Source organism: Nipponia nippon, unplaced genomic scaffold (genome assembly GCF_047370975.1).
Source record: "Nipponia nippon isolate SJK-2023a ecotype South Korea unplaced genomic scaffold, ASM4737097v1 scaffold_2, whole genome shotgun sequence".
In the NCBI taxonomy this organism is placed as follows: domain Eukaryota; kingdom Metazoa; phylum Chordata; class Aves; order Pelecaniformes; family Threskiornithidae; genus Nipponia; species Nipponia nippon.
The window spans coordinates 38,943,349-38,959,400 of record NW_028262336.1 but is presented as its reverse complement, the minus strand read 5'-3'; the positions used below and the strand labels follow the sequence as shown (position 1 = coordinate 38,959,400).

At 41.2% G+C, this 16,052-nt stretch overlaps 1 protein-coding gene across 5 annotated transcripts in view; it reads left to right on the top strand.

The window, feature by feature from the left end:
• The window catches only part of SYTL5 (synaptotagmin like 5), a 100,438-nt gene that overhangs the window by 30,816 nt on the left and 53,570 nt on the right, over positions 1 to 16,052 (top strand). For all 5 annotated transcript variants that reach the window (XM_087758702.1, XM_087758701.1, XM_087758704.1 and 2 more), the window contains exon 3: positions 13,651 to 13,866. In XM_087758702.1, coding sequence (XP_087614828.1) covers positions 13,651 to 13,866 — 216 coding nt within the window. The remainder of the gene's footprint in view (positions 1 to 13,650; positions 13,867 to 16,052) is intronic.

The window sequence follows — 16,052 nt, the reverse complement described above, 5'->3', positions numbered from 1 at the left end:
TTCTGCTGTAAGACTGGAAGGAAAGGTGTTTCTTTGTGGTGGTGTGGGCAAATTAATCATTTCATCTCCTTCGTGATTTGTCAGATGAAGGAGAAAACAGAACACAAGAAAACAGATGGAGCACTGTTTGTTCCAAGCATTGTGCTCTATTTTGTAATAGGATAAGCATTTCAAAGCAAGTATTTCAGTTCTCTAAGGTGGTGGCCTTGGAAATGTGTACATGCCAGTAGTCATTGATCAAAGGTGTCAGTATGAAGTGCAGCCGTATATCAGCTCACTAGCTTCTCAGACCCCCAGAAGGCTTTCTTTTCTACCACTGTCATTTCCCAGTCTCAAGTGGAAAGTTGAAACTCCTGAGGTTTTGTGGGGGTTTTCTTGTTTGGTTGGTTTGGGGGGGTTTGTTGTTGGTTTTTTAATATGATGTCTTAAAAACCCTAAATTTTGGCTTTTTTTTGGTACTACTGGAAGTCGCTCTGCCAAACCTACTGAGTTTGAGAACTCAAGGCACCTCTGGAGGATGTGGTTCAGTAAAGCGACAGGTTACCACGGTATTGGCTTATCTGTGCTTTGGTACAAATGGAAAAAGGCACACTAAGAAAAGGCTAGAAATTAACTTAATCTGAAATATAATGCTAATTAGGATAACTAACGATGCAATGTGATACTTAGGTGTACTTCTAGCACCTGTATGTGAACCAATTGGTTTCAGATTCAGAGTATATTTGAAGACTTGTCAGTAGACCATACTGTGCCTGATAATGGTGCAATGTAGTCTATAAAAGACTTCCAAGATATACAACCTATAAAGAACTGGGTGGGTAACTGCTTCCTAGGAGACTTAATAATTTTTCTTTTTGAATACAGCTTGGCAAGGATATCTTTAATTACGGCTTATAAATATACTTCAGAGGAACATTTGTTGCTTTTGGAATTCCATTTGGTGCAATCTGTTATATGTTTTATTGAAGTACTTTGCGGAAGAATAAACTCCTTTTGTATTTATTTTCAAGGCGTTTTTCAGTCTGGCAAGATGCTTACTTGTATATTGTACTGAAGAATTTGTGTTAGTCTGTTCCACTCTTTCTGGATCTATCTTGATAATTGTTTTTTCTGTTCCTATTAGTCTTCAAAAGCCATTGTAACTTGAAAGGGTCTTTCTATTCAACATAAAAGCAATAGTAAGTGTAGGAGTATGTCCTAATAGTGAAATTGTTAAGAGTTTATTTTCACTACCACTGCTCATACTTGTGTTCTGGAGTGCAGGTGGCTGTTTGTGTGTTTTTATTTCATGTACAAATACTTCACCTACATGCAAGAGAAACACAGACTGCAGCAAGTACTCTTTCTGTGGTCTAGTTTTGATAATACAAATAAGCAACCTGCTTGATAAATGTTAGGGTTTATGTTCTTAACTTTAAGTGTGCATCACTTTAAGTTTTCTTTGAATATTGATTTCAAGCTGTTAGTAGGTTACTTGTGCAAATAACCTACAGTGTTCTAAACATTGCTCTATGATGCTTTTGATGTCAGTCGAATGACCGTCATAATTGTTTTCAAGTGCTAAGATTATTTGGGTGAAATCATTAAATTACGTAGAGATAAAATAGCTACAAATAGTGAACTTGAGGGTGAAAAAGTAGTGTTCGTTTTTGTTTTTGTTTTTTTTCTTAACGTGTGAGTTGCTGGGAGAAAGTTGCATCCAGATAATGTCAATCAAGACATTCTGAACAGAATGTTTTGGACTGAAGCATGTATCTCTTTCCTTATTTCTCCACCCTTTCACTATTTTTAAATAGTTTTGTTCTTTTAAGACCTTTTTTATGAAAACCGATATCACATTTAATGTGTAGTGTTATAAGTCATGAAGTCAATACTAAATTGAAAGAATGTATTTGCTGAAAGGGGGGTGTACCGTGTACTAGGTGTGTTTCATCTAACTGTTGTTGGTTTGTTTCTGTTCCAACAGCAGCCTCACTGCATCCTCCCCAGCCGTGGTGTTACACAGGGAACCGGATCTGATGGGCATAGCATTTAGCATTTGGAGCTAGCTCTTCATCTCAATATTATTATGCTACAACAGAGTAAACACGTGTGACACGTGCTGCTAATGTACATTGCTTTCTTACCGTGACTATTTTCCTAGACAGTATTTAAAATACAAAGGTTCTTTTCATTCTTTACAAAGCAAAGCTGTGAATACCGTGCTTTTAGAAGAGGAGATACCAGCATAATAATTACTGAACTGAGAAAACAAAGGAGGAACGCGCCAATTTCTTCCAAGGATAAGGCTTTATTGGGTTGTTACTTGAGTCATTTCCCCAGCATTTAGGTGGCCAGAAGTTGTGTAAGAATTGCACCAGTGCCAGATCTGTATTGACAAGGAAAGTTGATATTCCTGTCTTTTCAGTTACCTGAAATGGCATCTCCTTATCAGTCTGAAGAGATCCACAGAAGCAATTTAGGGTAGAGTATTAACTTCATTACAATATAGGAGAAACTGTTAGCGTGGACACCACCATGTGGTAACTACAGGCAAGTACTTTAGGAAAAAAAAAGTTTGAGTAACAGGAATGGGAATTGTCTTATATGCTGAGTATGCATTTGGACTTGTTTATAAGCACAAAATGATTGGAAGATAGTATATAGTATGGTATATGGTCTGTGTTTTTGCAAAACTGCCTAGAAATATTTGAAGGAAAGAGTCCTTATGTTAAAGCATGTTGCTCATCCATACGTGTATGGGAAGTTAGGAGGTTGCTTGTCTGGCAGCTATCTCGTTTGTCAAGTGAATTTAACACGCTGTTATTGTTTGAACCAGAGACTTTTCCATCAGAAGTAGTTACTATTGCCAGTACTCTAAAGGTAGAGATGCCTGGTCTGCTCTCCAATGTTCTTCCAGAATGAAGATCCTCCACTGGTGAAAGAATTTCTGATGGTGATTAATTCTCATACTCTGGGTACAATTTATTTTGTGAAAGACTAGTAAGAAACCAACAAGCAATTTTACATTTTAGTTTTTAAAATCTTACTAACAGTTTTTACTTGAGAGGATGAGGGAGTTACTCAGAAAAAGGTTCATCTGTGGAAGTTGGTCATCATTATAGTATCCAATATCATTTCAGTTCCCGTGCCTCCTTACCTTCTGTTAGCTGGGCTCCATTCTGCCATTCATTACACTACTTCTGTTTTCCTTTGCAAATTCATTCTTTGCCTTTCCCTGTTTCCTTTTGTTGTCACCAATATACCTCCGTACTCGGATATTCTTAAGACAGTTTTTATCATACAGATCTGTTACATAAGCAAAATGTGAAAATCTGTGCTTATAAAATAAGAACCTAAAAAATACTTCAGGTACTCAAATGGATAGATTTTACAATGCAAGGAGATCAGTGGAGGGGATCTGGTTTAATTTGGAGGAGGTACTGGCAATCAGTCTGGGGAGGAAATTTCCTTTCTCCCTCAGCCTCCAGAAGTATGTTGAGTATGTTTCTGTCCAGTTCCTGCACAGAAAAATTCTCTAGTATCTAAGTTAACAGCTGCACAGCTTCAGAAGGAGGATGTGTCAACACATCTGTGCAGGAAACAGAACTTTCTTAAGAACAGGTGCAAGACTGAAGCAATTTCATATATTTAAACTTCTTTCCTGCTGAAGTCTTATAATTACAGTAGGTTGAGGACAGTTTTTTTTTTACTGTAATTTTTTGACTCTTTGAAATCTGGAAATTTACAATGGCAAAATAAAATTAGGAATACTTGGATTCTGCTGCTCTACATCTTAAGATGAAGAAGGTTTTTGAAATGGGGAGAAGGAAGATGCAGGAGAAATTTGAAAATCAAACTGAGGAATTGTGTACGCCATTGCATTCAACAGTGATTTTTCAAAAAAGGGAGAGGAGACAAAGTAGAAAAAATCCTACTGAAATGAAAAAAAAAAAATCAGTTTGATATTAAAAATGTTACCTGACTCAAAGCAAGTGGATTGTGCTGACAGAGGAAATGATGGCATTCATTTAAGTGAATGGCTTGAGCACTGAGTGTCTTGGCTCTTGCAACAGTATAGCTATTCTACTTTTCTGTATTTGGGGAATAAATGTTCTCTAGGGTAAAGCATGCTGTTAAGAAAAAAATGGACCTGTTAAGGCTTCTCATTGCTTCTTCCTCTTTGCAGGATTATAAGGGTTTGGGAATACTCCATCTCTGGAGGCTGCATTTGTGATGGAACGAGTGCCTTTGCCTCCTGACTTTTAGTGTCAGTAGGGAAGAGTCAGACTCTTTTAGGGCCTCTTTTGCGCCTCTTGCAGGCAGTGGACAAGTGTGCCGAGAGCTATGACTGCTTGCTGCTCCTTGGTTTGGGTTTTGTAGAATTGTGGTCCTTGCTGCCTGCATGTTTTTCCTCATCTTTTCAAGGCATCAGGTGTTCATATTTACTTGTTAGATGGACTTAATCTAGGATCTGAGTCATTTCTCAAATTTGGTGTTGGCTAAGTCTTTTTTTTTTGTTTATTTTTGTTTCTTGCTTTGATATGTTATATGGGCCTTTTAGGCCCCATTTGGAAAGGCTTGGATTAAGTCATTCAGTGTTACCTGGAATACTAGTTGCAACAGAACTCTTCTCCAATGCACTTAATATCTTTTCTCAGACAGTAGAGGGATCTTAATATAAATTCACAGTTAGAGGAATGGCTAAACATTCTGCTATCCTTGGCAGTAACAAATTTCTTTTTAATAGCTATCTTCTATCAAACAGCTGTTGTAATAGATGGTTTAGAAACTTCAGTACATGATAGGATTCTTTTTCTCAGCAGGTCATTAAATTGGCTTCTGCTGAATTTATTTTTCTCTTTCATATTACTAGGAGAGGACTGAAAGATTAATTCTTGTTTAATATTTGAGATTAAAAATATCTAACTGCATGGTTAATTAGATTCCTTTAAAATTAAGGAGAGCTCAAATGTTAGAATGGCAAAAGGAAATTGGGTGTTTATATTACAGCTCGTTCCTGTCTTGGGGGATAAAGAGCAGGGGTAAGTCAGTCCAGCTACATGCTGCACTTGTTATCCCTTTTCAATATTGTGTAACTAGTGCAGTGAGGCTGGATTGATGATGATGGATTTTTTTTCAGCTGACTCACCCACCTCCTCCTACTCTTCCTGGCCTTTGAGACATTTCATTTTTTATTTTCTTAAGATCTGAACATATTTGTTACAGTCAGTCAGTAGTTCAATCCAACAAATAGTATAGGGAATCCCAAAAGAAAGTTCTTATCCAGTATATCTGTCCATACATTGTTTGTTTGCTTTTTTAATTTTTCTATTTTATTTGTTTGATTGAGTGGAGAAGCTGTGGGTTGATGTATTTTATCTCACTTCTCTAAAAGTCATCAAAGGCAGCTCTGTATTAAAAAAACAAGAAAACAAACACTTTTCAGAATTCATGCTGTTGGCAGATCCACTATCATCTGATAAGAATTCAAGATTTTGTATTGCATCAGCAGTGGAAAACACTGTTGTAGTCACCACTACTGGACAGTAGGAATAATGCCTTTTTAATGTCAAAAGAATATTGATGAGTTTTTCAACATGTTGATCTCTAAGCAAGCTTTTGTTTAAAAATGCACTGTTTATTGGTTTGGACTGATACAGATATCCTTATTTTAAATTGGAACTATTTTAAAACACAGACTTTGTGCCCAGTGATGCTTTTAGTTAAGCACAAAAGGGCCTGAAAGTTGCAGGGGGGAGGGAGAAGGCTGGAATTGAAGGAGTTCAGTGAAGGTTGTATTTCAACATTAGACACCTGGATGCAATCTATAGGACGTACTGATGATTACCAAAAAGATGGCATCATACTGCCTGTGGAGTTCCTGAAATGCAATGGGTCACTGTTGATTTTATTTTTTTAAGTAAAAATGAGCCACTGTAAATAAATCTGCTACGAAAAATGAGCCTTTGCTAGTGCTTAGTATTTTAACCCTTTTGAGATTTAAGGATTAACAATATTCGTATTCTGAGTTACACTGACACTTGGGCAAGGTTCAGATTGTTGTTTTGCATGCAGATGTTCAAGTCCCAAAAGAAACTGGAACTGAATTGTATGTGCCCCTTTAGTTCTATAGGATATGATTGACCAAATGTTTGCAAAATTGAATAAAATGTGAAAACACAATTGTCTCTCAAAGACTACCTCTATTGAACATTGGCTGGCAGTTCTACTGTCTACAAACTCAGTTTTGACAGGAGACCATGAAAAAAATGAGGTAGAGAAAATGACTAATGATCAAGCAAAGAAGTGGCGGTCCAGGTTGGCAAGCAAATTAGGTGGGGTGAGGTGAACAGGAGAAACATTGTAATCAAGAAAACGGGGTGGCAGGAGGCCTGCGCCAAGCGTATCGACATAAATTTGCCAACAAGGAACAGGTCAGAGATGTGAAGGTTCGGACAGCCGTGATGCAGTCACCAGGAGTGGAGTTCAAGATTCTGAGTGGAGGGAAGGAAGCAAAAAGGATCACAGCTCTGGACTTCAGAAGAGCAGATTTTGGTTTGGTCAGGGACTTGCTGGGAAGAGTCTCATGGGAGACTGTACTGGCGAGAAGTCCAAGAGATATGGTTGGGGTTGTTTTTTTTGTTTGGGGTTTTTTTTTGGGGGGGGGGGGGCAGGGGGAGGCTGGGTGTTGTTTGTTTTGAAGGATCACCTCTTCCAAGCTTAGGAACAATCATGACAAGCAGAAAAGCAAGTAAAGGTGGCAGGAGACCTGTATGGATGAACAAGGAGCTCCTGACAAAACATAGACGTAAAAAGGAAACATACAGGAGGTGGAAGTAGGGGACAAGTGACCTGGGAGTCTAAGCATGCAAGTATAGCATTAGGAAAGCTGCAATCCACCTGAAATTAAATCTGGCAAGGAAAGCGAAGAGCAGCAAGAGATATTTTACAAGTACACCAGCAGCAAAAGGAAGGCTAGGACAAGTGTGGGCCTGCTGCTGAATGGAACAGAGGACCTAGTCACAAAGCATGTGGAAAAGGCTGAAGTGCACAATGCCTTCTCCACCTCAGTCTTTACTGGTAAAATAGGTCTTCAGGAATCCCAGCCCCCCGAGATCGTTGGGAAAGTCCAGGGCAAGGTAACTTTGTCCTCTGTGGAGGAGAATTGGACTAGGGAATATTTAAACAAGCTGGACAGACTGGACGGGTCCATCAGTCATGATGGGATGTGCCTATGAGTGCTAAGGGAATTGGCTGATGTCATCACAAGGCTACTCTTGATCATCTTTGAATGATCATGGTGGTTGGGAGAGGTGTCTGAGGACTGGAGGAAAGCAAATGTCATTCCTCTCTTCAGAAAGGGCAAGGAGGAAAACCCAGAGAACTACAGGCTGGTCAGCCTCACCTCAGTCTCTGGGAAACTGATGGATCAGCTAATCCTGGAAACGACTTCCAGGCACATGAAGGACAAGGAGGTCTGCAGGAAGTCAGCATGGATTCACCAAGGGGAAGTCATGCTTGGCCAACCTGATAAACTGTGATGAAATGACTGGCTTGGTAGATGAGGGGAGAGCAGTGGATGTTGTTTATTTTTACTTCAGCAAGGCTTTTGACACCACCAGTTTGTACAGACTGTGTAAATAGACAGTGAGTCAGACTGAACTGGCTGAGCTTCTGGGATGACAGGGTTATGGTCACTGACAAAGTCTAGCTGGAGGACAGCCAGCAGCAGCGTACCCTAGGAATCAATACTGGGGCCAATACTGTTCATGATCTTCATTAATGACTCAGATGATAGGATAGAGTGCATCCTCGGCAAGTTTGCAGGTAATAGAAAACTGGGAGGAGTGGTTGGTAGACCACATGAGTGTGCTGACATTTGGAGAGACCTTGACAGGCTGGAGAAAAGGACTAACAGGAATCTCATGGAGTTCAACAAAGGGAAACAAGTCCTGCACCTGGGGAGGAATAACCACATATACCAGTACAGGCTTGGTGCTGACTGCCTGGAAAGCAGCTTGGCAGAAGAGGCCCTGGGGGTCCTGGTGGATGCCAAGTTGACTGTGAGCCTGCAATGTGCCCTTGTGGCAAAAAAGATGACTAACAGCATCCTGGGCCGCATTAGGCGGAGTGTCACCAGCAGGTCAAGGGAGGTGATCCTTCTCCTCAGCCCTGGTGAGACACATCTGGAGTCCTCAGTCCAGTTCAGGGTTTTAGAATGAAGCATGTAACAGTGGATGTGTTTAATTGTAGAAAAACTTCCAAAGACCTTAACAACATTTGGGACAGTACACTGTAAAAGTTGCTCTTCGTCCTCTAATGCTGTGATTTATCTTAAGAATTTTCTGTATTAATAACTTAGACACATTCTTATTTAGAACCAGCTATTTTATTGAAAAGATACGGCTTTATGATGAGAAATAATATTCATCTGAGAAATAAAGTGAGCCGAGGTGTATTTATTTGGCTGCACTTCTCTGATTTTTTTGTGCCACAGAAATGTTCCCCCTCTCCTTTCTTGTATTTCAGGGAATCTAGATGGACCTATAGCATTCAGTTGCTTATCTTGAACTCTTCTGCTTGCTATTTCTCCCTTCTGACTGGATAACCAATACTCTGTGTTCATAGGAATCTGGTCCAGCTAGCTGACAACAATTTCTGTGCTCCAGCTGAAATAAGAATGTCTCAGTGTTACCAGCTTCTATCATACTGTCAGAAGCCCTCAGACTTTGTTGTGTTTTCCATAGCCCATGGTGTCCGAGTTCTCTTAGGCTTCATTGTGAATGAGTGAAGGGAAGAGGAGAGCCTGTCCCTTGTGGCTGCAAAGAGGAGCTTGAACATACCCAAGGAACCAAATATGATTTCTTAATTTTGAGTATCGTTTTAGTGTTGAATCAATCATATGACTCTGAGGGCAGAGGATTTTGAAGGTATTCAAAAATTCCAAGATTTTCAAATGCCTGAGTTTCTATTATTGTGAACTGGTGACCAGATGAAACTCTGGTGAGAGGTGGGTAAACAATGAGAGAACATTTTGTGTGCAGAGTGTTTAAGGCTGATTCGCCCTCTTCTTCTCCAGAGACTAAGTTGTCTCCTCAGTACTAGTAAGGTGGTTTTGCTGCTGAAGGAGACTCAGAACAAACAAGCAGACAGGAAGAGGGAAAGGAGGCTATGGTGGGTTGACCTTGGCTGGCTGCCAGACACCCCCTAAGTCACTCTCTTGCTCCCTCCCTGACCAGGACGGGGGAAGAAAATAAGATGAAAAAACTAAAGGATCAAGATAACGATAGGGAGATTGCTTGACACAGGCAAAACAGGCTTGACTTGGAGAAAATTAATTTCTTGCCAATTAAAAAAAAAAGTAGGATATAGAGAAACAAGGACAAAACTAAAACAGCTTTCCCTCATCCCCTCCTTCTTCCCAGGTTCAACTTCACTCCTTTGTTCCCAACTCTTCTATCTCCTCCCCTGCCCCAAGTGGTGCAAGGGGATGAGGAATGAGGGTGGCAGTCAGTTCATAACACTTTTTCTCTGCTGCTCCTTCCTACTCACACTTACCCCCTGTTCCAGCATAGGTCCTTTTCACAGGGATGTAGTCTTCCAGGAACAGACTGCTCCTGTGCTCCCATGGGATGCAGTTCTTGCCAGGAGCCTGCTCCAGCAAGAGTTCTTCATGGGCTGCAGCTTCCTTCAGGGCATGCTCACCTGCGCCAGTATGGGGTCCTCCATGGGCTGCAGGGAGACAACCTGCTTCACCATGATCTTCTCTGTGGGCTGTAGGGGAATCTCTGCTCAGGCAGGTGGAGCACCTCCTCTTCCTCCTTCTTCAATGACTTGGTGTCTGCAAGGCTGTTTCACGTTTTCCTCGCTCCTCCATCTCACAGCTGCTGTGCAGCATTTCCCCCCTTTCTTAAATATGTTATCACAGAAGTGCCACTAGTATTGCTGATGGGCTCAGCTTTGGCCAGTGGTGGGTCTGTTCTGGCGCCAGCTGGAACTGGCTCTGCCTGCAAAGGCACAGCCCCTGATTTCATGTCACAGAGGTCACCCCTGAAGACCCCCAACTGCCAAAACCTTGCCATGTAAACCTAGTACAGATGCAGAGAGAGTTTTGTGTGGGGAAGCTGAGTAAAGCTACATCTGTTAGTGTTTGCTTGTTGTACTTAGACGTAAACCATAGCTGTCACCTCTGTACCAATAAGTTAGACTAACTGTTTGAGCTGACCTATGAGAAGTGAGTAGGAAGAGTGAAGTGGCTGAGATGCCAAAGAGGCCACGTGGAAGCAAGGAGCGGTCCCAGAGCTCTGGTGGGACAGCATGTCCTTGTCTGCTGTCAGCTCGCAGGGGGAAGGTAGAACAGAAATTGGTGGGTGATGATCCAGGTGGTAGGTGCAAACCAGATTTGCCCTTCCTCTTCTTTTTCTTGGGTCTGCATTTTCCATGCTTGAAAGTCTCCTGGCAGCAGTGTTCCCCATTGCAGCTCTAAGCCCTATTCATTGGGTGGACCCAGCACAGAGGCAAGTGGATGACAAGCTCCAGGAAGACAAAAAGTAGATGAGAGGGACAGAAACACCAAGTATTGGCCAGGTTAAGAATTCTTGGTGAAGGACACTCAGCTGTGACAGGGACAGCTTTGGGAGTGAACCTGGAAAGTGCTGCAATACCTCTCAATGTGTGAAAGCACGATCCAATCTTAACAAATTTCCCTGGGATCAGTTGATACCAAATATGGCTGTACTAAAATAAAAGGGCCACGTAGCACAGTACTTTGACGAATTCATACTGCCAAGAGGGGAGACAGTAAATCATCAAGCACTTTGTGAATGTTGTTTGATATTTAGTGAAATGTAAGTGACCATAACTTCAGTGGTAATTAGATGTCTTCACAAGCACTGAAGGGTCTATTTGTTATTCAAGTGGATAGGTGTGGTATCTCTTTTAAAATTGTGTGGTCGAGAGCATTCTAGTAGCAGGGGGTTTTTTTGTATGGGTTTTTTTCTGCCTTTAGTTCTTGGTCCAGAAGAAGCAGATAAATTGACTTTTGCTGTTTGAAGGCAGACTTTTTTAGGAGGTAGGTCCAAGGAGGGTGTGGCAAAAGTGGTGATCATCTGCCTTCCCTGTGCACAGTGCAATATTGCAGTGCAGTTGGCAGTTGCTGTAGTGCAGGTTGCCCATCTGCATTTGGAACTGGCTGACTGACAGAGGAAGAAAATGGACATGGACCTGTAACTAAGTGTTCTCTGCAGGAGGTAGGCAGACATAAGATGCAATCGATAAACTGCAAGAACAATTAGCAAAGTACCAAGAAAGCTCGTGAAGCCTGGACAAACTTTTGAGGGCTATGGCATGAGAATGGCTGTTTGGATTGAATGTAGGAGAAGAAGGGTCTAAAGCAGGATGAAGAAATCACTTTTGGATAGAGGCCAGCAGAGGAAAAATGCTTGACAGGTTTTGTAGTTGTTGCCTGGAGGGATTGGACATGCCTTTTTTCAAAAGCTGTCAGAGGTTGAGCATCCACAGGCCAGGTAGCTGCAGAGCAGCTGTTGTTCATGGGATCCCAGTGGGAAGCAAAATATTAGCCAACCTTTTAGCAAGGCAATGTATCCACAAATAACCTAATTCTGTCAGACCTTAGTCCCTGGTGGCCTAAGCAATGTGCCCAGCCTCCTTCACTGTGCTGCAACCTGTAATCTTTTATTGGTTTTGTCTTCCCAAAGTGTCTTTCTTCCTGACACCTTTTTACTGATCTTTAGGTGAAGCCAGTAGCTGTTTTTTTTAAATCCCCCTTAAAGCATCTATGTGTATGCAGAGAAGGGTGAGGGAATGGGGACACAGCAACACCCAGGCATGTAAAACTGAAAGAACTTAGGAGCTGCTGAGCTGGGGCCCTGGGGAGGAGGAATTCTGGGGTAGAGTGGAGTGCAAGAAGGGTTTGAAAGGATGGAGGAGCTTAAGATAGGAGGGATTGGAGGGGGGAAGTCAGGAAAGAGCCTGGAGAGAGCAGGGGACCTGTAGGTTGTTTGTTGAAAAGATTGAGGTGGATGAGAGGAGTGTAGGGGTTGAGTGGATGGAGCTTCAGCTGGCAAGTGTTGAGAGGACATAACTATTTTGACCACATACAGGACTACATTAGCAGTTGAGGCCAGTGGTTATCCCCTCTATTCAGCAATTGTGAGACCACATTTCTGAATACTGAAATACAGTTTCCAGTTTCAGGCTCCCCAGAACAGGAGGGGCATTGACATACTGGGGCATGTTCAATGGAGAGCCATCAAGATGATCAGAGGGCTGGACCACATGACATAGAGGGAGAGGCAAAGGGAACTGGGTTTGCTTAGCCTTCAGAAGAGAAGGCAAAGGCAAGACATGATTGCTATCTTCAAGTCCTTAGTGTGACAGTGTAGACAAAATGGAGCCAGACTCATTTCAGAGGTATGCAGTGAAAGGAGAAGAGGCAAGGGGAACGAGCTGGCATGTGGGAGATTCTGGTTAGATATTAGAAAGGCTTTTTTTAAAAAAAACCAAAAACTAGACCAAACCATAAAATTTAGTCAGATTCTGGAACAGGTGCCCAAAGACATTGTAGGCTCTTTACTTGGAGTTACTCTGTTACTCAAGATTCAGTTGGAAAAAGCCTTGATCAACCCAGTCTGGCTGGCCCTGCTTTGGCTGTGAGTTTAGACTAGGTAACCTCCAATATTCCCTTCCAATGTAGATGATTCTGTGGGCTGGGAGAGGTAAGAGCTAGAGGCTGTGGCCTGGGAGGGAAAGCTCTGGAGTTGAGGTCAGGAATCAAGGTACAAGGAGCTAATAGTGAAAGGTTTGGGATATGATGGGGTCCTGCTTGAGTCCCTGGTTTGGGAAGACAGGCATAGAAAACTGCCTCTCCTGTCATCCTTCCTGACTCTTTCTCTTCAAATTCCTTTCTTTGCTGTTGGAAATATAGTAGTTACATCTCACTTATCGTTACTTTCTTGTTAAGGACCCAACTCATGCACCATTGAAATTGCAGCCTTCAAAATTAGGTCTTAAATGCAAATATTTTTATCCTACAGAGTCAGTGGCAGAACTGGTAATCTGCAAGTCACATTCATTAAACTGACATTCTCTTTTTTTTTTTTTTTTTTAATTGTAGCATCACAGCATAACACCACTATCTGTTTAGATGTTTTGGTTTGGGGCTTTTTTAGGCTTTGAATAGCCGGTGTGGAACTGCATATGTGTTCCTAGTTAACTCTGTTAATACTATGCTGGCATAGTATTAAATGCATACTAATTACAGGTAAGATTTTCTCCTTTTCCTTGTGTGGATGCACAGGATAGTCCCAGTTTTGAGCTGCTGTCAACCTGGGCTCAGCATGACTTGAATTATTGATGAGGGATAAGCAAAGGTGGTTTACCAATTGTCCAGAACTGCTCAGCTGTCTGCAGTTGCTTATACTGATCTACCATGAGATTTTCCTCTTGACTGGATGTCTGAGAGGTGGAGGATAGATTTATTCTTCTTTGAAATACATGTGTCAAAAAATACAGCAAATATACAAAAAAAATGTATTTTATTTATTTGAGTCTTTTAGTTTTTAGCGCCAAATCTTCATCTGTTAAAAAATTCTTACAGATCATTGAGTTGTATCTCCAAATTAAAAGATCTTATTTTCTTACTTCTAGGAAATTGAAAAATGAGCTTCTGGAAGTGAGAAGGAAAGGTGGAAACCGTCATTGTCAACAGGACAACAGTAGGGTCTGTGTTCGCTGTCAGAAAAGCCTGGGCTTAATCTTTGACAGAGGAGACCTGTGCCAAACCTGCAAACTTCGAGTCTGCAATAAGTGTCGTGTCGTGGGAGCTGATGGGCAGTGGAAGTGCTCAGTGTGTGCCAAGATTGCGTAAGTTGTGCAGCTTTCATAAATACGTTTAGAGATTACCGCTGTATAAGTCATTTTGTGCTGGTGTTACTGTTTTACATCCCCTTAGCACAAAAGCATATGCATAGCAAGTACACAAGGGAAGCGGCTTATCTGGTGGTTTTATTTGCTGCACTATTTTGCAGTATGTTTTTTTCCAGTTTGAAGCCAGTTTCAACTAGCTTGCTTTCTAAAGAAAGCTGCAAGCATCACGGGTACTAAGCTGTTGGTGGGAAGTACTCTGAAAATTACAGAAAATCAGTTACAAGCCAGTGACAGTCTTTTCACATTATGAAGACATAAATGTAAGAATCAAGTAATTCAAAATTAACAAAACAGAATTAAGAACAAGCAAGGTCTGTATGTTCTGATTGATGTGGTAGGTGGATTTGTAAGGAAAAAGGTGTAAAAAATTGTGAGCCTAAGCACTTCAATCCATGTTTCTATCCGTGCTTTTTTGAGTCCAAGCACTTCAATCCATGTTTCTATCCTTGTTTTTTTCTGTGTTTATAGTAACTGAACATCTCTGCATGAAGAGAGAGGGCTGTATTCATAATGTCTCTATTAGTGAGCATTCTAAAGTAAATTGTGCCATGGTGGGAGGTAAAACAAAAGGGGATATCACATTTCTCATGGTTGGAATATTGAGCATGGGGAATGGAGGAGAGTAGCAGATTACAGTGCTGAAAAGCAGAGAATCAATATTCTAACATAGGATATCAAGTGAATAAACAAAAAGAGGTGTCATATGTTCAAAGATATTTACTTGGTGTATACTTGGAAGAATAATTCATTTGATTGGTATCATAATACAGGATTTTGTAGCTTGACTCAGTAAGATAACCATGAAAGAAAGGAGAAATGTATTGGGCAATAAAACTCAGTTATGTATCCTGATGTAAGAACTGGATGGTATAAGAAAAAGACATGATAAAATAATCATGTTAAAGGGGGAAAGAATCAAAGTAATTTCAGAGGGATTTTTTTTTTTTTTCACAGACCATCCAACTAATGAGATCAGGAAGGGAAGACTTTTTATAAATTGTATCAGAGAGTGAACCCAAATTGCTACTTATGTCAGGCTTTGGCTACCTAGACAGTGAAAAATTAATACAGCAGGACATGGAGTTTAGGGTTTGTGTCTTCTAACTTTAGCTTTAGAAGGTTAACATCTGTTAACATCTGCGTTAACCTTCTCTGCAGCCAGTGAGGCACATCCAGAGGACAATGTCTCACCTCTTAAGATGAAACATGGTCAGGTGCTTGTGTTTGTGAAATGATTTTAAATTGGCAGGGGCCTGGCCGAGCTCCTTGTAGTTTGTTTCAGCCAGTTCCCGAGATGATCTCAGTGCTGTGCCTTTCAGAAATGATGGGGTGCAGATGAAATTACAGAGTGGAGAAGAGCAAACACAATACTACTCTTTAAAAATGAAAAAAGGAAGAACAAGGGATTTGTTGACCCTGTCAAGTTACCTTCATTTTCTGCAAAAATACTGAAACAAATAATTGCTGTGCTGTTTGAAAACCGAGGGAAGATGACAGGACGATGAGTAAGAGCTGGCTCAAGAACAAATAATGTCAAAACCAATTTAATTTCCTCCTTTAATAGGGTGACAGACCTCGCGAGTAGAGGAGGATCTGTTCATGTCTTATAACTTGACTTAAGCGAACCTTTTGATGCTTTCTCTTGCGCCATTCTAATAAGCTGATAAACAAGGGGAGCTATGCCCTGGAATAAATTCTGTCAGTGTGATTGCAGACCTGCCTGGAAAATTATAAAGCTCCATTCTCAGAGTGGTTATGGACATTTCCCTGTCAAAAAAAGGGGGGGGGGGGGGGAACCAAACAAACAAAAAGCGGCGGTATAGAGCAGAATATTTCCTGGCTTTTTCCTGTTAAGCATTTTAGTTAAGGACTCTCATGCAGCAGATGAGTTTGCTAGTTACACCTGCAGGTGACATAAAACTGAGAGGTACTGCAGGCATGCTGAAGGACAGGATTAGGATTCATAGTGATGCTTACAATTTAGAGAAGTGGTTTGAAGGAAAAGCAAGTGGTGGGTCCCTATGGGTGTGTGGAATTACTATATTTGGACAAAAGTGCAGCTGCAGAAACATAGAATGAGGATAAAAACAGCTTATGCAGCTGTTTCTTAGGAAAGGATCTGG